General features: G+C 37.6%; 3 protein-coding genes, 1 long non-coding RNA gene and 3 pseudogenes across 7 annotated transcripts; 5 read left to right on the top strand and 2 right to left on the bottom strand.

Moving 5' to 3' along the window:
* Nucleotides 1-3,638: 3,638 nt before the first annotated feature.
* AT3G42646 lies at nucleotides 3,639-4,282 on the top strand (annotated as a pseudogene). Its single transcript has 3 exons — nucleotides 3,639-3,844; nucleotides 3,942-4,043; nucleotides 4,142-4,282.
* A 638-nt stretch (nucleotides 4,283-4,920) lies between these two features.
* Nucleotides 4,921-9,129, top strand: AT3G42645 (annotated as a pseudogene; the record flags this gene model as incomplete). Its single annotated transcript has 1 exon — nucleotides 4,921-9,129.
* Nucleotides 9,130-10,622: 1,493 nt separating this feature from the next.
* HA8 (H[+]-ATPase 8) lies at nucleotides 10,623-14,847 on the bottom strand. The gene is made up of 12 exons (NM_114131.3): nucleotides 14,591-14,847; nucleotides 14,149-14,505; nucleotides 13,755-14,069; nucleotides 13,228-13,674; nucleotides 13,024-13,146; nucleotides 12,843-12,947; nucleotides 12,446-12,755; nucleotides 11,835-12,349; nucleotides 11,593-11,766; nucleotides 11,324-11,506; nucleotides 11,076-11,245; nucleotides 10,623-10,984 (listed from the first exon to the last, which is right to left on the bottom strand). Exons 1-12 carry the CDS (start codon nucleotides 14,639-14,641, stop codon nucleotides 10,888-10,890), a joined length of 2,847 nt encoding a protein of 948 aa, NP_189850.1. The 5' UTR covers nucleotides 14,642-14,847; the 3' UTR covers nucleotides 10,623-10,887.
* AT3G06425 lies at nucleotides 14,713-14,968 on the top strand. Its single transcript, NR_141251.1, has one exon. It is a non-coding gene; the product is annotated as an other RNA (long non-coding RNA).
* A 62-nt stretch (nucleotides 14,969-15,030) lies between these two features.
* AT3G42630 (Pentatricopeptide repeat (PPR) superfamily protein) lies at nucleotides 15,031-16,700 on the bottom strand. The gene is made up of 2 exons (NM_114130.4): nucleotides 16,547-16,700; nucleotides 15,031-16,472 (listed from the first exon to the last, which is right to left on the bottom strand). The coding sequence occupies exons 1-2, from the start codon at nucleotides 16,634-16,636 to the stop codon at nucleotides 15,315-15,317; spliced, it is 1,248 nt and encodes a 415-aa protein (NP_566863.2). The 5' UTR covers nucleotides 16,637-16,700; the 3' UTR covers nucleotides 15,031-15,314.
* Nucleotides 16,701-18,077: 1,377 nt separating this feature from the next.
* Nucleotides 18,078-18,215, top strand: AT3G42628 (phosphoenolpyruvate carboxylase-related / PEP carboxylase-like protein; the record flags this gene model as incomplete). Its single annotated transcript, NM_148804.1, has 1 exon — nucleotides 18,078-18,215. The coding sequence occupies one exon, from the start codon at nucleotides 18,078-18,080 to the stop codon at nucleotides 18,213-18,215; it is 138 nt and encodes a 45-aa protein (NP_683646.1).
* A 285-nt stretch (nucleotides 18,216-18,500) lies between these two features.
* AT3G42626 lies at nucleotides 18,501-21,062 on the top strand (annotated as a pseudogene; the record flags this gene model as incomplete). The annotated part of the gene is made up of 1 exon: nucleotides 18,501-21,062.
* Nucleotides 21,063-23,214: the final 2,152 nt, after the last annotated feature.

Below are 23,214 nucleotides of genomic sequence, written 5' to 3'. Positions count from 1 at the left end.
ACTAATTTGCAATGAATTTGCTACGTTTATTTTCTCTCGCAAATTACGAGTGAATAGCGAGACATTTGTTCCGTTGCAAAATTTGCGAGGGAATTACTACCGTTTCTCATTTGCGACGAGCGTTTTGCGGTGAATTGACATTTGTCGCAATTCCCTCGGTAATATCGATTTGCGAGGGATTAGCTACGGGATCTTCCCTCGCAAAAGACCTGTTTTTTTGTAGTAACATGATCTTAAGAAATTTGATGTTCTTTTAGTCTTCTAGAAAAATTTCTCCAATCATTGTACTATGTGCTTGCCAAGTTACCACCACTTCTTTCATGTCTAAACAACTTGCAACAAAAACAAAAAGCTTTATCTAAAGCTTTTGAGTATACCAACCATCGTCTATTATGTTTCTCTATTAAAGGTGAGTTATAGAATTTTTACACTATGCTCCTTTATAGAACCGATTCCTCCCAGAAACGTTTTTTTTTTTTTTCTCATGTTCCTTCTTCTTCCTCCTCCTCATCTGTAATTTCTCGAGCATATTACAAATCTGAGATCTAAAGTTCATATTTTGTCTTTCCCTCTCAAGTTAGATCTATACGTGAACGATTTCATATTCTTCGGATCACTTGTAATCTCAGTACATAGATTTACAGTATCGAATGGTGGTGCTTCAGTCAAATTCGCGGATTCTAAATGTGAAATCGAGAGGGTATAGAGGAGAATTGAAATTCAAACATTGAACCTTGGAGGAGGATTTGCAGACAAAAGGAGAAGAAGCCATCGTTTCTTCTTCAAGGTTTGTGTGAAGCTCATCAACTACAAGTTGAAACCCGGGGTAATAGGTTCAGCCAACCAAGAGAATAACCACTAGACTAGAATAATATATTCGTATGATAAAGTTAAACAATTTAATATATAAATTCAAATAGTAGAATTCAAGTTTAACTCCGTCAAATGATTCTGTTATGTCTGTTAACGGCTGTTAACTCATATGTCCGATTCAACCAATAATTAAAAGATTGTATTTTATTTGGCAATAATTTATTAAATGAGGTATTTTTATTCCAATTCAAAAATATTGGGTATTAAACTTCCAAATAAAAATTAATTTTAGTTTTTTTTGGGGATTTTTTCCCTTTTGTTTTATCCATTTTCATTTCTAATCTCTTTAAATTTTTAATGACCATTTTACCCCTATTTGAAAATTATTTTAGGTTAACAAAATGAAATATTAATAATTTTTCGTCTAAAATATTCCAAAATAAAATTCCCGCCAAACTTTTACCGCAAAATTTTCCCGCAAAACTTTTTCGAAAAAAAAGTTTCCCGCCAAAATTTTTTTTTAAAAAAGATTTTTCCCGCAAATTTTTTTTTGTTGGCGGGAAATAGATTTACAAGGGATTTTAAAAGTGTTTTAAAAGATTGACAAGGGTTTAAAAGATTTACAAGGGATTTTAAAAGGGTTTTAAAAGATTTACAAGGGATTTAAAAAGGGTTTTAAAAGATTTACAAAAGATTTTAAAATATTTACAAGGGATCTTAAAAGGATTTTAAAAGATTTGCAAGAGATTTTAAAAGGTTTTTAACAGATTTATAAGGGATTTTAAAAGGGTTTTAAAAGATTTACAAGAGATTTTAAAGGGTTTAAAATTGTTTTAAAAGGATTTTAAAATATTTACAAGGGATTTTAAAAATGTTTTAAAAGATTTACAAGAGATTTTAAAAGGGTTTTAAAATATTTACAAGGGATTTTAAAGGGCTTTAAAAGATTTACAAAAGTTTTTTAAAGGGTTTAAAAGTGTTTTGGAAGATTTACAAGAGATTTTAAAAGATTTACAAGATATTTTTAAAGGCTTTAAATGTGTTTTAAAAGATGTACAAGGGTTTTTAAAAGTTTTTTAAAGAATTTACAAGAAAACCCTTTAAAATTCATTGGAAATCTTTTAAAACCCTTTTAAAATCTCTTGTAAATTTTTTAAAACCCTTTTAAAATCTCTTGTAAATCTTTTAAAACCCTTTTAAAATCCCTTGTAAATCTATTTCCAGCCAAAAAAAATTTACAAGGATTTTTAAAAGCATTTTTTTGGCTGAGAAAAAATTTGTTACGAAAAAAAATTTGCCGGGAATTTTTATTTTGGTGGGAAAAAAGTTTGGTGGAAATATTTTTTTGGCGGGAAAAATAAATTTTGGCGCCAAAAAATCGGCGGGAAAAATAAATTTTGGCGCCAAAAAATTGGCGGGAAAATTCTAGTTTCCAATTACATGTTCCTATTAGATGAGGGTAATTTGGTTATTTTGTTAAAGGGAAGAGGTATTTTAAAAAATGGACAACATAAAAGGGTATTGTTACAAAAGGGTAGTAAATAAAAGGTAGTTTTGCAAATCTCCCTAAATACAATATAATTATATAAATTATGAATACCAAATATACTTGACAAAATACGAGAAATAAATATAAGAAAGAAAATGCAGATAGTTGACTGAATTTAAGTAATTAATTTCTGTATTTTTACAAAATTATTTATCCAAAAAAAATAGAAAAAAAGAAAAGGAAGAAGAAGAAAAGTAGGAGATCCATCGGTTTTATAAGTAATAGGGGTGTTTTTACAGTTTATAATGGATCTCAATTGTCTTCCTTCATTTGACCCGCATGTGTTCTACTTTCTTCTTTTTATTATTTTATTACTATAAAATCAAGAAACGCTTGTGTTTGACAAACTTTCATGAATGAAAATAATTTTGCGTTCAACCCCGTTAAGCGTACGAACCATCAATTAAAAGCCATTTCATTCAAGGCCTATAAATGTGAACATTTTTCTTATGTAAACAATAGTTTTTTTCAACTGCGTTTTCAACTTTCTATTGTCCAAACGAGTTAAAAGCTGTGGGAATAATAACAACATGGTAAATAAGACACAATCGAAATTTTAAGCTTTTACAGTACTAAAGGTGTATGGCACTGACACATGGTAGGGTTACACAATCTACTCAGAGACACAATTATTTAATTAAATCACTATATCAGCCTCTGACCAGTATTTGTTCAAGTCACTATATCAGCGTATGACTATCCTTTTCGATATCTTAATTTTCTTTATTATGCAATTTTTTATATATACATGCAATGAATGTACATATGTGTGACAGTGTGAGAATGTATAAACAGAATGTACCAGTAAATTAAAAATAGAGCTTTGAAATTAAAAACTCATCAACTTGTTATAACTCTAAATGAACGTACATATGTGTTAGTAGATCTCTTTTACTCAGTTTGAGAAAACAACTATATGTGTCAATGGGTGTTAAAAAAGTTGTTGTCAGGTAAGCTGAATAGATCGCTCCTAGGTTTACTAATGTTTAATGGGCTTGGTTTTAGGCTCATTACGTATTGGGCCAAATCCAACCCCCAACAATCACCATAGGAATTAAAAAAAAAAAAAAAACTCAATCCAATTTTATTGTATCAAGTTAAATAAGAATGTAGCGCTACAGTAATTAAGTAGTAAAACATTAAACTGAAATAGTTTTGTGATTTATTTTTACACTACTCTGTTTTGGATGCCGATATAAAAACTAAGTAAAATCTATTCATATATAATCATCACTTTTTAAAGAACCTCCAAAGTGACAACAAACATTCTCGCATCATGGGGACACATGAAAATGTCATTCTAGGAGGTAGTCGACGATTTGTTGAAGCTAAGAAGAAGAGGCCAACTCCTTTAAACATTGTATCACTAAATCATGTATCTCTCAATTGTCATTCGGTTGAAGAATCCAAAAATTTCTACGAGAAGGTTCTCAAATTCATTCCCGTATATCGACCAAGCTCATTGACTTCCAAAGGAGTTTGGTAAATTCTCTTGATAATCATAACTCAAGTATTATAAATCTGATATTTTCGAGTTTAACGGTATTATAGAAACTTATAGATGTGTTTCTCCCTTCAGGTTATCCAGGTATGGCATTAGGATACACCTATTGTGTTCTTCAGAAGATGAATGCCCGAAAAAACTAGGATTGACCCCAAGGATAAGCATATCTTGTTCCAGGTAATGAATTATATAACCGAAACAATAATTATTTTTGTTTCGATAATTTAACAAACCATGTGTAAAATGTAGTGCAATAATATGATACAAATGGAGAGAATATGGATGTTTCTTATTTCAAAACGAGCATAGCGGATGGGGGAATTCAAGTAACTCATGTGTTTTTTCACGACCCCGTCGGGTTCATGATAGAGATTTGTAGCTCAAGCAAGCTACCGGTCATTCCACTCGTCGAGTGAATTCAGAAAATGTGTCGCAACAACTGCTACCTCAAAATCCCTTTTAGTTTTGTCGGTTTGTGTGATGCAGCGAATCCTTATACTTATACTGCGTTTTTAATCTTCTTCTTTGGCTTTCTTTTATTTCTCTTCTTTTACTTACTTGAGCTTTAAGCTACGTCTTAGTCGGTTCCTTTTCCCAAACATGTTATGGTTTATTTCTTCTTGTCACCTCTATATAAAAGCTCTCTTGTAGTTGCAGAACTTAACTTATTATTAAATTTAAAAACAGAGCTTTAAGCTTCCCTTCTCTCTTGAATCTCGGCTATTCCAAGGAATCAACGACTTTCAAGTTCGTCTTTGTTCGGTATTCACAAGAGTCAACGAACTGCAGACAGCCCTTTGTTTGGCCATTCACATCGAATCAACGAGCTTAGGTTTTCTATCAAGTCCCGCTGCGCCAGTTTTGGTATCAGAGCCAAAGACGAGTCCAACTTGCTTTTGGTACTTTTTTTCTTTGTCTTTACGTTGTGCAACGATGCCTGCCAGAAACACCAAGAACGTTGATGACGGGGAACGCTTCAATGAATGGACTGAGCTTCGTCATCCCCTCGTGACGATGCAGGAGAATTTTCAAGCAACGATTACCCAATCGATTCATGCCCTAGCTGAGACAGTCCTGAACAATCAATTCCCACGACAAAATTCAGAGTATGAGAGTTCGGAGGAGAGCCATGACAACCCGTTTGCAGAGGAGCGTGAGGGTCATGATTATGGGGGTCGTTTGGATCGTGAGAGAGGAGGTAGAGAGAGACGTGATCGTGGAGTGCGTGAGATTCGCGTAAAGGAGGAAGATGATAGGCGTTGGGAGTCGGGTTATAAGCTTGACATACCCGAGTTCCATGGTAGTGTATGTGGCGAGGAGCTATTGGATTGGCTTGTTGCAGGGAAGAGCTTATGGAGTTTAAGCAGGTACCCGATGCGAGAAAGGTAGCGTTGCTGGCTACTAAATCTCGTGGTCGTGCCGCCTCTTGGTGGTTGCAGCTGAAAGCAACACGGGCATGCACTGGAAAGGCAAAAATAGATTCTTGGGAATTATTGTAGAAGCACTTGAAGCATATGTTTCTCCCACATAATTATGATCGTACCATGTATACGAGATTGTAGAATTTGCGTCAAGGAACTCGTTCTGTAGATGAATATGCAGATGAGTTTTATCTCTTGATAACAAGGAATGAGATTTTTGACAGTTAGGTTCCATTGGTTTCTCATTTCATAGGGGGTTAAGACTCCAAATTCAGACAGCGTTATTACAATTTGATCCAACTACGATTGTAATAACAATTCAAGACAACTTCTTCTTGGAATGTAACTAACTGGAATCGTCCCACAGGAGTAGCTAATGTCAAAGCTAGTAAGCAACCCACGTTATCACGTGAAGTTGCAAGTGCGTCTAGCGATCCCAAGGTTGCGGTGGAAACACAATAACTTCGAAGATCGAATCGACCCAATGCCTTGCGGTGTTTCACCTACGGAGAACATGATCATCTAATGACGGCATGCCCGCAAAAGAACACACGTGGTTTATTAATTGAAGAAGTAAAATGGCATGACAGTGGTGATGGTGTCGACGAGTTTGAGGAAAGTGCAGAGCTTCAAGAAGATCGTAATGAAGGGGATACCGGGAATTTGTTAGTAGCGCGGATGTGTTTGGCTCCCATGGCTAGTGAAGATCCTTGGTTACGTACTAACATCTTTCAATCTACATGTACAATAAAATGAAAAGTCTGTCGTTATGTGATCGATGCGGGAAGCCGCCGTAATGTTGTGTCGGAGGAAGCTTGTCGCAAATTGGGACTATCACGGGAAAACCATCCAGCACCTTGCACATTGACTTGGTTGAAAGAAAGGACAGAGATACGCATTAGTCAACGTGGCTTGGTTCCTTTTTCTATTGGTCAATATTACAAATATAAAATCTTTTGCGATGTTGTTCCTATGGATGTCAGTCACCTTCTTTTGGGGCGCCCTTGGCAATACGACCATGATGTTTCTCACAATGGAAAGACCAATGTATACAGTTTTGTGTTTGCTAATCGCAAGATTATTCTCATCCCAAACCCCTCAGGTTTTTCCTTGCGACCTGGCCACCTCGAGCAGACTATTCAGGAAACAGCGAATAAGGAGTTAAGTAGTGTGTTGTTATGTTCTCTAACGAATTTTGTGAGTGAATTTCAGGATACTGGTTTTTTGGTACTTCTTATGGCTGCCAATAAGACTCCCTCTCCGCCTACAGATTTAGCACTGTGGATAATAGATCTTTTAAATGAATTTGCGGATGTGTTTCCACACGAGCTACCTCAGGGATTACCTCCACCATGGGATATACAACACCAAATCGATTTAGTTCCAGGAGCAGCACTTCCTAATCGCCCTCATTACCGAATGAGTCCACAAGAGCATGAGGAGTTACGCCACCAATTGGAAGATCTTGTGGCTGCGTGAGAGTTTGAGTCCATGTGCAGTTCCCGCTCTTTTAATCCCTAAGAAAGACGGTTCATGGAGAATGTGTGTAGACAGTCGCGCCGTTAACAAGATTACAGTTCGGTATCGCTTTCCTATCCTCGTTTAGATGATTTACTTGACCAGATTGGGAAGGCAACAATTTTTTCAAAATTGGATTTGAAGAGTGGCTATCATCAAATTCGTGTTCATCCCGGTGATGAATGCAAAACGGCTTTTAAAACTAGGGAAGGATTATTTGAATGGTTGGTGATGCCTTTTGGTCTCTCAAATGTACCTAGTACTTTCATGAGAGTGATGAATCAAGCCTTGCGACCATTTATTTGAAATTTTGTGGTTATGTATTTTGATGATATTCTGATTTTTAGTTCGTCTTTGGAGGAGCATCAAGATCATCTTCGTCAAATTTTAGTGGTGTTACACCGTGAAGTTTTTTTGTGGCACAACAAAAGTGTGAGTGGATCGTGTTCTTTTTCTCGGATATGTAGTCTCATCAAAAGGCTTGTCTATGGATTTGACTATAGTCTAGGCAGTAAGATCGTGGCCCGAACCGAGAACAACGTCGGATGTGCGTAGCTTCCATGGATTGGCGTCATTCTATGGACGGTTTGTACCTCATTTTAGTGCAATCATGGCCCCTCTAACCGATTGTATGAAAGACACTAAGCTGGTATGGACGAATGAAACTCGAGGGGCATTTGAGGAGATTAAACGGACGCTTACTTCAGCTCCAATTTTGGCGTTACCAAACTTTGAATTACCATTTGAGCTTCATTGTAATGCTTCTAAATTGAGGATAGGAGCTGTTTTGAGTCAACAATCTAATCCGGTGGCATATTTTAGTGAGAAGTCGGCAGGAGCTCGCCATCGCTATAGTGCGTATGATATCGAATTTTATGCGATAGTGAAAGCTATTAAGCGTTGGCGTCACTACTTGGTTCACCGTGATTTTATCATATTCACGGATCATGATGCATTAAAACATCTTGATAGTCAAGATAAGGTGTCATCTGATCATGCATCATAGATTGCTTTCTTACAACAATTCAAGTTATCTATACGACATAAAGCGGGTAAATTGAATCGAGTGGCTAATGCGTTAAGCCGACGTCATTCGTTGTTAACAACGATGCATGTGGCGGTACCAGGGTTTGCTTCTTTTTCTGAATTATATAAGGCAGACCCCTTTTTTAGTCCCATTTTGGCAGATGTTGCAGCTAGTGGAAGAACAGATTACTCACTTACGGACGGTTTTCTGTTCCGTGGGATCCAATTGTGTATACCGAATTGCAGTTCGCGATTAAGGGTCATTCAAGAGCTCCACTCCGAAGGACATGTGGGTCGGGATCGCACTCTTCAATTTGTTTCAGCTACATATTTTTGGCCAATGCTTCGACGGGATGTTGAGAGGTTTGTGGAACATTGTCGTGCTTGTCAATTAGCAAAGGGTCAAGCAACCAACGCTGGGTTATATCTTCCTCTTCCAATTCAACGCAACCATGGACTGACTTGAGTATGGATTTTATTTTGGGTCTTCCTAGGATTCAAAAAGGTAATAATTCTATTTTTGTTGTAGATGATCGCTTCTCTAAAATGGCACACTTTGTTCCGCGTAAGCGCGCAACGGATGCGGTGCGAGTCGCTCAATTGTTCTTCCAAGAGATATATCGTCTTCATGGTTTACCGACCTCCATCGTCTCGGATTGCGACACACGATTTCTAAGTCATTTTTGGCGTTCACTATGGAAGATGTTGCATACAAGTTTGGATATGAGCACCGCCTACCACCCTCAAACGGATGGTCAAACAGAGGTGACAAATCGAGCATTGGGTAATATGTTACGGTGTTTGGTTAGGGATAATATTCGTTCATGGGAGACGCGCTTATGTCAAGCCGAGTTTGCTCATAATCATGCATCAAATCCGAGCTCGAGTTTCAGTCCGTTTTAGATCTTGTATAGTATCTTGCCTCGTGGTCCTCTCGATTTAACTGCTTTACATGACACACGACGAATGCATGGTCAGGCGGTGGACTTTGTTAATTCTTTACGAGATACACATGAACAGGCCAAGAAACTGTTGGAGCTTTCTGCTACAAAATACAAAGGTAAAGTTGATACCAAGCGGAGAGAGGTACTGTACGATCCCGGAGATCTCGTGTGGGTGGTGTTGACCAGAGATCGCATGCCGGCTCATGAGTACAACAAGCTACGTTCAAGGAAGATTGGACCAGTTGAGGTTCTTGAGCGTATCAACCCAAATGCGTATCGTCTTCTCTTTCCGGAGCACATTCGCACCTCCAACGTCTTCAATGTCAAGTATTTATCTAAGTACCATGTCGAGAATGACGTTCCAGATTCAGAGGCAAATCTTCTCTTACCCGGGGAGAACTGATGCAGCGCATCCTTATACCTATACTCTGTTTTTAATCTTCTACTTGGGCTTTCTTTTATTTCTCTTCTTTTACTTACTTGGGCTTTAAGCTACGTCTTAGTCGGTTCCTTTTCCCAAACATGTTAGGGTTTTCTTTCTTCTTGTCGCCTCTATATAAAGACTCTCTTGTAGTTGCAGAACTTAACTTATTATTGAATTTAAAACAGAGCTTTAAGCTTCCCTTCTCTCTTGAATCTCGGCTATTCTAAGGAATTAACGACTTTCAAGTTCGTCTTTGTTCGGTATTCACAAGAATCAACGAACTGCAGACACCCCTTTGTTTGACCATTCACATCGAATCAACGAGCTTAGGTTTTCTATCAAGTCCCGCTGCACCATTGTGTATCTTCTAGGTTTGCCAAGGTTCAGATCCGTCTATTCCTTAGTAAAAATTGAATAGTTTTATGTGTTCTATGATCGAGTATGCGTAGTTGTTGCAATTGCTAGCCGTTTCTTGTATAAACAAATTGTAATTGTTTGTTATATGCTTCTTGTATTAAACAATTGTAATCGTTTGTTTTCTGGTGCTTGTATACTTCCAATTGTTTGCTCTGATTAATTTAATCCATGCATTGGAATGGGTGATTACCAATTGAATAAATTAAAATAAGCAAAAAAAAACAAAAACAAATAAATAAAATATAAGCAAAACATAAGCAAAACATAAGCAAAAACAAGGAGCAACTGAAACATAAAAAACTTGTTAGTTCAGAAAGTGAGATCACACATCCTTTTAACGATTTATTACCTTCTAAATCAAAATTCAACATTTACTTTACTTTTATTTTTATCACAAAAGCCATAAAAATAGTTTTTTTAGAAGAAAAACAAAATTATGAACAGTTTTAGTTATTTGTTTTCGTTCAGTTATTTCTGTTTGAATTTAGTTTTAGGAAACATTATTTGAGCCTCAAAACATTACCAAAACAATTGAATCTTATTCCTTTTTAAGCTTGTAGTGTACATAATTAGTACGTTTATCATCACTGTTATTAAATGATACGTGGTTAAGAGATCTACGGTTATAAAGTGTGCTTTATGTTTTGTTATGATAGTGTGTTTTTTTTCACTTTTTTGAATTGATATATTATCATAGGGTTTTCCAAATTGTAGACTAAGCTAATCAAGTCCATTTTTTTAAGGCTTTTATTTAAATATCATAAAATTCAAATACATTTAGAGTTTTTTTTTTTTTTTTTGTATAACTTAAGTTTAAGTTACTAAATTTTTCAATATGACTAGGTTATTAACTCTCGTTATGCGTGAGTTTGTTTTTATCGATTTTTAATATTTTTTTGGGTTTAGTATTCATTTAAGTAACTATACACAATATATAGTAATGCAAAAATACTATTTTTTTTTTTTTTTTATTAATTCTAATATATATTTTTTACTATATATTTTAGAGTATTAATTTATATTTAATGTCGAAGTAGGTTTTGAAAATAAAGACGACAAGTTTAATATGTTTTCAACCCTAATAATCTAAACCAGGACCGAGAGAAGATTTTTTGCAAGTGTTATTATATTTCATCCAACGGAAAAGATATATTTTACATCTTGTTTTTGCTCTCTTTTTGTTACAAATAGTTTAAAACCAATATAAGGAGAATACATAGCTTATTTCGTTACTCATTAGGGCTCTTTCATCATAGTAACCCCATAAATGGTTAAACAGTGTAGTGTTGTTGAATGGTATCAATGTCAAGCCCCTTGAGCTTCACTACAGATTCAACGTGACCCTTTAGAGTGTGAAGCTCTCTCAGCCTACAAATAAGAAACAATACCTTGTTTAGTTTGGTTTGATTATCCAATGTTTTTTCTTAAAGAATATGACAAAGAGGATTAACTTTATTACCTCGCAACTTCGGCACGCCTTTTGGCCTGCTCTGCTATTTCAGAGAGCTCGTTCTTATTGTCGTTGAACATTGCTTCTGGAGGTGGTAGACCATGGAGTGTACGTTGAGCTAGTGCCCACTGAGCCTCCCTCTCTCCTTTTCCATAATCTTTCTTAGTTGTGAACGCAGTCTGCAAAAGATTAAAGAGCTATGAAGCTCACAACTAACATGGATTTAAGGTAAAGTTTTGTTTCCGAAATATGCTCACTTTCTGGTTGATCATGTTATCCCAAGCCTTGCCAGTGAGAGCGTAACGGATGATGAACTTGAGAATATCAAGAGGAATGTAGGTAATGATACTGTATACCCATATACCTCCAGCCCATCCCCATCCACAACCGACGATTCTTGCGAATCCCCAGTTTGCATACACAGCGATCAATGTAGCCACCTTGTTTGTTGCATAAAAACGACACATGTATCAGACGGTAATGAATGAAAATGGATAGTATTATGGTACAAAGAGAGTCTACTAACCAATTGTGCTATAACAAAGGCTATTAGGAGCAAAAACCCAGGTCGTTCAACAAATGACCAGCTCCTTGATCTGGTTACAAAGATAAGTGCTTGACTTATGATGCTCACTTGAAGATACAAAGCTGCCATAAGTTCTTCTTCGTTCCCTTGTATGGACCTAACTCCAAATGTTTTCTGCAATTTAATATTGAAAATAAGTATAGTAACCGAATGTTGTTGATGTGATATTGTACACTACTTACGCTGAAGAAGTCTGTGTCATGAGCTAGCCAGAAAAAGAGTACAGTGGTAAGAGCCATGTAGGTTCCTAGAACAACGCCAGTGGCGAAAATCTCATTGAGCTTCCAAGAATCTGGCACCGGGGAAGGTTTAACCCTGTCCTTAGAGATAGTCATGATGGTTCCATCATTTAGGATTGCGATAATCAAGACCATGAAAGGTGCGAAATCAAATCTCCAGATTAAAGCAACAAGCATGAATCCCAAAACAATACGGATAGTGATGGAAACAGCGTAGATTGTGTAGTTCTTCATCCTCTGGAAGATAGCGCGACTTGTCAATACGGCACTTATTATCACGCTTAGTCCTGGTTCTGTTAGAACAATGTCTGAGGCGCTTCTTGCCGCATCAGTAGCATCTGCCACTGCAATTCCAATATCCGCTTTCTTCAAAGCTGGAGCATCGTTTACACCATCTCCAGTCATCCCACAAATGTGCTTCCTCTCTTGTAGCTTCTTTACGATCTCATACTTGTGCTCTGTGTAAACCAAATGAAAACAATGTAATTGAACAAACCAAGTGAGACTGATGTAACTGAACAATATTTTAACATTTGACTATTTGAATATATTACCAGGGAAGACTCCAGCAAATCCATCAGCTTTCTCAATGAGCTCATCGATAGGGATGCCAACTAATGATTCATCCTTTGAATTGCCAAGGAGTGAAGTGGATGGGTACATGTTGGTTCCCATGCCAAGCCTACGACCAGTCTCAATACCGATGGCAAGTTGGTCACCGGTAATCATCTTAACATTGACACCAAGCTCAAGGGCTCGTCTAATAGTTTCCGCACTGTCATGTCTTGGGGGGTCAAAGAGTGGCAACAGACCAACGAACTCCCATGGACTACCATCACTTTCCTTAGTCTTCTCAGGCACAGTCTGCATTTGAATAGAAAAGGAATTTTCTTAAAACCATATAACGAAATATGTTTATGTCATTATGTGATGAGTCTAACTATGACATACCTGTTGAGCAACACCAAGAGAACGAAGCCCACGTTCAGCAAAACCATCGATAACTTCGTGTGCTTTTCTTTTAGTCTCTCCTTGGAGATTGCAGAGTTCAATGATCTAGTAATAATAAAGTTACTCAGATAAAGATAGTAAGTTAAATTAAAAGTAAAACCAAGCATATTAGTTACATTACCTGCTCAGGAGCTCCTTTACTGCTCCGATGCCAGTCTCCGCTTTCATCGATGTATGTGATCGCTGTACGTTTATCTACAGGGTTAAAGGGCAAGAAATGCACCTCTGTGATTCCTGCTCTTGCCTATTTATTTCATCAAAAACAATTGCAACATAAGGACAGTAAACAAAATGAATCCAAGTTTCACAAATATGAAGTACGTACCTCTTTAGGATCACCCAACATTCCGACGATGGAAGCATCAATGGCATCTTGGTTTTCAATCCTGGAAGCTCTTGCAGCCATCAATACAACTGAGTCACTATCCATGTTCTTTGGGAACACTTCAATTAAGGACTTGTCGACAGAGAGCTTGTTAAGGGTTAGAGTTCCAGTCTTATCACTGCAGAGAACATCCATTCCAGCCATTTCTTCAATTGCAGTCATCCTCTTGGTGATGGCACCTTGTTGAGAGAGTCTATGTGATCCAATAGCCATTGTTACAGACAAAACTGTTGGCATGGCGATTGGGATTCCTCCGATCAAAAGCACCAATAGATTATCAATACCATCTCTGTATGTGCGGTGTTGGATAGGGTACATAATCAATATCTCAATCAACATCCCCAATCCAATTGAGCATATACAGAAGTTACCAATTGATGTCAAAACCTGGAAAATAAAAACCCAGCCGTGAGACCCTAGGTAGACCAAGAGTTACAGTACTCAGATGTTGTTCATTTCTAAAATACCTTTTGGAAATGGCCAACATTGTTGGTACTGTCAACAAGATGAGCAGCCTTGCCAAAAAAGGTGTGGACACCCGTGGCAATGACAACAGCCTCAATCTCACCTTGCTTGCAGGTTGAGCCAGAGAATACTTCATCTCCTGGGTGTTTGGTGGTTGGAAGGGATTCACCAGTAAGAGCAGATTGGTCAATTTTTAAAGGATCTCCTTCGAGGAGACGAGCATCAGCAGGAACAATGTCACCCAATTTGATGCTTATCAAATCACCCGGAACCAAGATTGAAGCCTCTTGCTCCCCCCATTTACCATCTCTCAACACCTACATTCACACATAGGTTATATAACTCTCCTTTTTAGAAAATACATACCTATATATATGTATTGAGAAATTTGCATACCTTAGTCTTTGGTGCAAGATTTGCCATGAGAGCAGCAGCGGCATTGCCAGCATTGTTCTCCTCGATGAAACTTATGGTGGAGTTGATGATAAGCAACACCATAATACCGATAAAATCTTGCCAATCCGGCGCCTTTCCTCCTCCATTAGCTAAAACAATAGCCATGATTGCAGCAGACTCCATAACCCATGAGAGAGGATTCCACATGAACCCCAAGAATTTCAAAAACTTGTTCTCTGATTTCTCTTCAAGCTTGTTTGCCCCAAATATTTCAAGCCTTTTAGCACCTTCATCGCTGGACAAACCTTCTTTTGAGCATTTCAGCTGCTCAAACACTTCTTCCACAGGGATCCGCTCCTATAATATAAATCATTCAAAAATTATTACAGATTTTCAACAGTTCAAGATCTCGAGAACGAATTAAACTCTGTAAAAATCTTACAAGGTCCACATTTTCTTTCTTGATTTCATCCCACGAGAATTCAGTCGCCATTTTTCTTCCTTAAAAGAGAGACAGATATAAAAAGAAGATATATCCGATGGACGTATAAATCAACTTCTCCCTTCTCTCCTTGCTCTAAAGCCTTCTCTTAGCATGCAAGACGCTTTCAAGACGAGGCCATAAGAGAGAGGGAGAGAGAGGAAGAAGCGTGTATTACAAGAAACCTATGAGAAGGTATAAATACAAAAGAATAACACACTCTAAAACAACCATTGTTGTGTTCCATTTAAAACCCTCACCAGCGATCTAACTCTATTCTCGGAACTTTTTTCTTTTCTTCCAGTAATCAGGTTTGGTGGCTTACCAAAGCTTTCGCTTATTTCTTCCTGTCCTTTTCTCTACACTTTCTAAAAATAGTGCATCTCAAATTTAGCCTATGATTTCAATGTAACATGCAGAATTTACTTTGAGGAGTCAATATGTCTTTCTATGGTCCACAACTCCGGATAAAAATGTGCATTAATAATATGTATGTAATTCAATATACATATCTATTTAACAATAAAACATTGTAAATACAGGCATGTATGATTTATATGTAAATCTAGTAGCAAGAAGACTCTCTAACCTCAATGTTTCATTTCAAGCATCGGAAAAGTTTATCAGGGGGATTGTGATAGTGAGCAAAGAGTGACGGTCTTTGCAGCAAAGATGTGGCATGTAGCTAGTAATTCCAGAAAATCTGGTCTCTCCGCAACTTTTTCTTGAGATAAACTCCAATTAGCTTTCTATACGTCCAGTTTTTCCGTGGACTGAACTCCAAAACAGCTTCCGAGCTAAGATGGAAATCCCCTTTCCCCAGAACTTCAAATGCAAGTGGATCAGTTAAGACAAGAGGAGAATCGTCCAGATTCATTCGGTTGTATACAAACTCCAAATTTCTCGCTAGTCGCTTATCCATATATGCATCGACAACACATCCGAAAGTCACAAGATCCGGAACAATGTTCAAACGTCTCATATGTTCAAGAGTGAGATGTAGATCCCAGAAGAGAGCCATTCTAGAAAACGCAAGAGCGCGAATGTTAAAGGTGGTAAGGTCAGGAGAGAAACCCGCATCAAGCATTCCAATAAACTCTCTCTGCAAGCTTTTCATCTTAAAATCAGCTGCATATGACAGTAATACAGAATTCCATAACATATTTCCAAGATTTCTTCTACCGAGACCAACATCTGACAAAAACTCGCGTAACCGATAAAACTTCCGTTGTTTCAAGTACGCTAACACCACAGCTCTTATCTCTTCTTCCTCTATCACAATACCAAACTTCTTAACCCGGCCATAAGCCTTCTCCATCTTATCTAAACTACCGAAAAAACTATAGTATCTAACAATCACATTAGCAGTCTCAGCCTCTAACAACACTCCCTTTGAATCCATTTCCTCTATAACACCCTCCATCAGTTCCAACTGTCCATTCTTACCAAAACAGGATATAGCAAGTGAAGACACAACCGGAAGAAGCTTCGAGTGCCTTGCAGCAACATCCTTGGTGATCTTGGCAACTTCATCAAAACAACCAAATTGCTCATAAGCAGATATAAGCTTAGAGACTACAAAGACATCAGGTACAAAACAACTGTTTATAATCTCATCCCAAATCGTACGTGCTCGAAGAACAAACCCATTTTCAGCAAAACAAAGCATAAGAGCACAAAGGGTTCTGTAATTTGGTAACAAGTTAACTGATTTCGTTTGGAGAAAAATCTCATGAGCTACATCAGGTAATCTTCTCTGGCTTAAAGTTTGAACTAATGGAGCGTAGTCTACGATTTGTATCTTTTGACTGAAGTCCCTAGATAGCTTTGATTCCTTGATCAACTGTACAAAGTAGAGAGATACCTAAAATTCAAGATATGAAGTGAACTAAGAAACAGAAGCAAGTGTGTAGGTACCTTTTTCGCGATTGAAGGAGCAGACGAATCCGTGTAACAAGATAAGAGCTTGAGATGTTGGGGTTTCAAAGATAGATTGAGCGACAACATTGCGACCAGTCTCGGTTACGGTACGGTGGTGACGGAGGAATCGAGGAGATTTCCGGAGGGGAGAGAGAGAGATTTGGGCCTCAGAAGCTATAATTAGGGTGTTATTTCAGAGAACGTTTGGGCCTTTATTGGGCTTTAGAAACATTATCCCCACTAGTAAATAAATGTTTTCTTTTCTTTTTATAAAAGATTTCACTATTTAATATTAACTATTTTTTTTGTCATCCGATTAATAATTAGAGCTCAAACGAGGCAAAACTAAGGAATGTTATTTAATACCAACTAGAGTATTTAAAAAAAAATTTAAATTTCAATGATAGAATATAGTTATGAGATTTGAAAATTCGACCATAATATTACAAAAGGTCAAGCATACCGTCTCTAAAAAAGTATTTAAATATTTCTTAAAACCCATAACAACACAATACCTATCGATCATTTTTGTAAAAAATTTCATAATCACTCAATCATTCGAATCAGAACATCTTGAATTCGTAGCGGCCCAAACATAAGCGGTGGAGAATCTTATATATTAAAGCAGATGTCAAAAACTTTCATGTTCGCTCTCAGAAAATGAACTGATGGATTTGCCCTCCCTCTCTTAAGGTTTTTAAGGATAAATTAATATTTTTACTAACTAATGAGATAACTTATTATTTTGTTTTTATATTTTAATGTGTAGAAAAAAAAAAGGTTTAATTCACTCTCAACCCTAAATTTCCTATTCTCTGGCGCCCCTAATCAAACCTAAATCGCCTATTAATCCTAATCAAACCTAATCAATCATAAGTCGCCTAACAACCCTAACGGGCTTATGCTTTTCAAACAAAGATATTAGGCCCGTATAATTTACGCTGTCATATGTAAAACCCTAAAACCTTATGCTGAAAATACCTATAAATATAGGATCCCTCCTCTCAAACACAAACATCGTAGCTTGATTTTAGTGCATAGCAATAGCAATATAGTTTATAGTTTTTTTTTGTATTTCAATCTCGGTCCTTTTTATGATGCATCTTCATCGATTTTTCCGACTCCTTTTTATGTTATGGTCACTTGGAAAGTAAGATCTCATAGATCTTTGCCAATTGGTGATGAGTTGTTTACCCAAGGTTTACAGTTTGTTCGGTTACATGTTTTGGTTTTCGTAGCTATTTGGTTTTTATATGTGTGAGAATTTTCTTGATTTTGATTAGCACCTCTTTTTTGTTTCTGAGGTACAATCATAAATTTTGGGGATTGTAGAATTGCAAACGAACTTCGAATCAAACCGAGGTATCTCACTAATCTTTCTTGATTTACACATTTTTTTAGTTTCAGCTTTATCGGATATATTTCCTTGATTGTCTCCGATTGTATCAATCTATAAAATTATTGAGAATCTCTCTCACTTAACCAAAAGAGCTTTTCACCAGAGAGAGCAAAAAGCATCAACCAAACCATGGCTGCAAGAAATTTGGAGAAGATGGCTTCTATTGATGCTCAGCTCAGGCTTCTTGCTCCTGGCAAGGTTTCTAAAGACGACAAGCTTATCGAGTACGATGCTCTGTTACTGGATCGATTTCTCGATATTCTTTAGGGTTTGCATGGCGAGGATGTCAGAGAATTCGTATGTTCACTCTTTCTTCTTTCTTAAAAACTGGGTTTGTGATAAAAATTTGAACTTTTAGTTACATTTAGGGTTACCCTTTAGTGAATCATCATGCAGGTTTGTTGTTTCTGCTTATATTATCCATAAAGTTGAATCCTTTTCAGTGATTACCTATTATAATAGAGATTATATTATAAGATATTTACATAATTGAGATAAAAAATTTGGGCAAAAAACAAATCCAACTTGTTTAACGGTGCTGAAGATTAGTGAATGCAAGCCTATAATAAATTATTGGATGCTTGGAAATATGTCTGATATGATAGGAAGTAATCGCCCTCCAGTATATATTGAGAATCAAATCAGCCTGGATACATTTATGTTGATTCGTAATGGCGATCCTTCTATTAACTTGTTTGTGTCTTTCTACTCTATCGGCAAGGGAAGCTTTACAGAGACAGAGGTTGCAAATGTTGATGCAGCTCATAAGTTTGACGAAGATATAAATGTATATGAGGATGGAAGAGATGAAGGTGATGAGGATGAGGATAATGAAGAGGAGGATGTGGATGCAGATCAAATGTTTGGCGAATATATGGAAGTACCCTCGACCCTACAATCGACGGTAGTGAAGGTAGTGGCGAAGATTACGATTACAATAAATAGGGTGATCTGATTGTGGAAGACTATGGAATTGGTCATGTTGAGGAGGACGTCGTGAATGACACTCAACAAACCGTGGAACCCCAGGGGAATTCACTCGTCTATTGGCATTGTGTACGTCGACAGGTAAACATGTACATCATGTAGAACCCACTGCTGTTTTGGTTGACAGTACACCAATCTCTGCTCCATCCCCGACGTGTCAACATGGTTTGTACCAATGTACGTACATTAGAGTCTGTGCAGAGGAGACAAGATGCGAAGGTGAATTAGTTAAGTACATGGCTGCAAATGTGGATGATATAGCTGAGAACATAACTGGAGATGAGGGTATAGAATGCCTAAGAGGGGCTTCTGCAAGTGGGTTAAATATTGAATCTGACCACCGTCTAGTAACAACAGGTGAAGCCTACGAAGTGTATAAAGGGTTTTCTACATTGCACAATGGTGAGAATGAGTTACTCGATACTGATGCTGCTCCAGTATTCGATGATTTAGCCAATGTTCGAGTCGATGAGACAGAAGTTGAATTGAGTACGTCAGGTCATCCTTTGTATGTGGGAAGTGTTTTCAAAAACAGGCACGTCATACAGTAGACTATGCGACTTTTTGCAATCAAAAGGTGCTTCCGCTACAAACAAACTCGCTCATGCCCTAAAAGATTATAGATGGTTTGCGTAGATCGTAATTGTCCATGGCAGTTGACTGCACATGTCATACCCAATTCAAAATGTTTCAAAATCACAGGTTATGATTCTATCCATGTTTGCAAGATCGGGAGTCGAAAGGATTATCGTAAACATGCTACTTACAAACTTTTAGGCAAGGTAATGAAGAATAGATATAGTTCTAGGCAAGGGGGTCTAAGAGCAGTAGATTTACCTCAATTGGTCTTAAATGATCTTAATGTTTGGATCTCATATTCTACAGCATGGAGAGCTAGAGAGGTTGTAGTAAACTCTGTAAGGGGTGATGATATGGCTAGTTACAGGTTTTTACCTATATATCTGTATCTTCTACGTTTAGCAAATCCCGGTACAATCTGTCATCTCCACTCCACTCCTGAATCTAATGGTCGCCAGCGCTTCAAGTATGGATTCGTTTCTCTCTCGACGTCTATAAAAGGTTGGAAATATATGAAGAAAGTTGTTATTGTAGACGGAACGCAGCTAGTCGGTCGTTACAAAGGATGCTTCCTCATAGCATGTGCACAAGACGAGAACTTTCAAATTTTCATTAGCTTTTGGTGTTGTCGACGGCGAGACCGATGCTTCATGGATTTGGTTCTTTGACAATTTATCAAAGATTGTTCCAGATACTGACGATTTGATGATTGTCTCGGACATGCATTCTTCCATATATAAAGGCGTCAGTGTGGTGTATTCGAAAGCTCATCATGGAGTATGTATAGTAACCTGGAGCGAAACATATCAGTGTCTTACGCTAGGTACGGTGTGTCTTGTTTATTCTTTAGCGCCGCTAAAGCATATCGGGTTAGAGATTTTGAAAAATACTTTGAAGAGTTAGGAGGTCGGAGTCCGGGATGCAGAAAGTATTTAGAGAATGTTGGATTTGAGCATTGGACAAGGACATACTACAAAGGGGAGCGGTACAATATCATGACTAGCAACAACTCGAAGGCAATGAACAATGTCTTAAGGAAGGCAAATGCGTATCCAATTGTCTATATGATACAGTTCATCCGAGAGGTCATTATGCGATTGTTTGCAGCGAGGGGGAAAAAAGTGTCGAAGTGTAACTCTTTGGTGACGTCGGAGGTAGATGAACGTTTCCTCCAAGACTTGCCTAAGTCAGGAAAGTTCGCAGTCATGATGTTTGGGCCATGGAGTTATCAAGTTACTTCAAAGAGTGGTGAGCATTATCACGTTGTACTAGACGAGTGTATGTGTACTTGTCTTAGGTACACGATGTTAAGAATCCCATGCGAGCATGCTCTAGCTGCTGCAATACATTTTGGCATCAACCCGAAGGCTGTGGTTGGATTGTGGTATAGCCTTCAAGTGTTTTCTGATTCTTTCCAAGAATCCGTTTTACCTATAGCGGACCCAAATGACGTTGTTATTCCTCAAGATATATCGGAATTCATGATAAGTAGGTTTTTAGGCCTACTTATATGGTGAAGTGAGGTTCTGTTCAATTCCCCTTAAACACTAACATGTCGATGCAGCTATAGGGGGTGTCAATCCAGTCCACTGTTATTGCTAGCAATCAAGATGTGTACATAAGCAACTAAGTCAAGCCAGATTATAGAGATGGTGGGTTTCTAGTAACAATCATAGGTCAGAATTCAAACAGGTAAAAATGTGAACTTAAGAGCCCTACTCGATCATTGGGTCGAGTAGAACCAACATGTGACAATATTAAGAACTAAAATACAATCAACAGGGGATACAAATAACAGGTAAATAAAAGTGCAATCAGGGGGTGAATACAAATAAATCTAAGAAGAATAGAAGTCCTAAGGATGGATTCATTGATAAGGGCAACTCTAGGGTTCATCAGGTGGCTAACAGGTGAAAGGCAGAAACCCTAGACGATAGAATCAAAACCGGTTCAATCCACTCTCATGACAGAGACCCCCATAACTCTACCACTTCCTAATCTCAATTCTCGTTGATGAAACATAGCAGAGCAGGGTTTAAGCAACAATCTACCAAAGCTAATAAACAGACTAGCCAATCTCTTGGTCTATAGTCTATAAATCTCTGGATTTCGTAGATCAGACAATCATTTGAACGTCTTTTGGACGCTGGACGTCTATGGTCGAATTTCCACATTAGCCCGCGAAAACTTCATAAGGGCCAACGAATCCAGAAGGGATCTAACCTAATCTTAACCACCTGACTAACCTAGAGATTACCCTAATCTAATCTATCCTCAAGAACCCTAATCACTACTCAAGCAACATAACTATGAACACAAACCCAGAAATTACTGAAATCATACCAAAATGTAAATCTAAACAAACTAAACAACTTTACTCAAAGAACTAAATGCAAAAAGAAATAGATTAAGAGTAATTAAGTTTTGAAGATTCAAGAACACAAAGAAAAAGTAAAGGATAAAAGCAAGATCCTTTGGACAAATCCCAAAGTGATCTATTATAGTAAAATGTTGAAAACCCTAGATTACTAGAAGACAAGAGACTTGAGGCGGTTTGGGCGAGTGCTCGATCTTGGGAATCGAGTAAAGAGGGTGCTGCAAAGTCTGCGCCTTTGTGTCTATCCTCAGAGTGATCAATTGGTCGAGTAGATGCTTCTTCCTCTCTTATCTGTATGCTCAGATGTCTGGTTGAGTGGGGAATGAGGAGGATCCGAAGACGCTTTGATAGATCAACAAGTCTTGTAGAGTAGGTCGCCCTTGGTCGAGTAAATGGGTCGAGTAGAGGATCGAGTAGGAGGGACGAGTAGATCAATCTACTGCTTCTTCTGAGGCTGCTTTGATCGAGTAAGTGGGTCGAGTGAATTGATGCCTCCTCTATGGCTGTCTTGATCGAGTGAACTGGTCGAGTAGAATGCTCTGCTGCTTCCTTCCTGGTTGGATAGAGTAGAGGGTCGAGTAGAATCCTTGTAAGCTCCTTCTGCACCTGAAAACACACCAAAACATGCAATATGTATGTAAGATGATCCTAAATGCCTAAGTGTGCAAAATAGCTAAATGTGATGCAAAATGATATGAAACAATTAGTTTCACTAAGCTAAATGATGATAAATACATGCCTAAAATGAGTAAAATACAGTGTTATCAACTGCCCCAAACTTATCTCTTGCTTGCCCACAAGCAAACAAAAAATCTTAAGTTGAAGGAGAGGTTTGAAGGTGGGGATTCAAAAACCGAAGCATGCATATAGAACGAGTAAGCTCAATGTCCAGGTTGCTAATTCTAGGTTGCAAGATGATAGACCTTTACTTAAAAACGTTAGCCATACTCGTCACAATGCAACCTAACAACCTGCCTTAATCTATTCAAGCATTCTCATCAACTAATTCCCTTTAACATTCATTAAGCACTTACAGTGGATCAAGCAATGCTATGGTTATGAACTCACATGGTTTCGGGCTTAAGCTAAGAGACAAAAATTGTCCCTCTAATGATTTGGTCGAGTAACAGGGGACTCTCAGAGAAAAGATTGAGCTTCAGTAGAATGGTAAAGGTAAAAGCCAATAGACACATACAAGAACAGACTCCCATCTACCCAATGATATATAGTATGATAGCTCAGAAGATGATCCCAGTCCCATAGATGTCCTAACTCTACCATTTTTCTCATTCTTTCTCTTTTTGGTTCAAGTTCTAAGGGGTT

The sequence above is a fragment of the Arabidopsis thaliana genome, chromosome 3, assembly GCF_000001735.4.
Source record: "Arabidopsis thaliana chromosome 3, partial sequence".
Taxonomy (NCBI): Eukaryota; Viridiplantae; Streptophyta; class Magnoliopsida; order Brassicales; family Brassicaceae; genus Arabidopsis; species Arabidopsis thaliana.
This window is presented reverse-complemented; position numbering and strand designations above follow the sequence as displayed.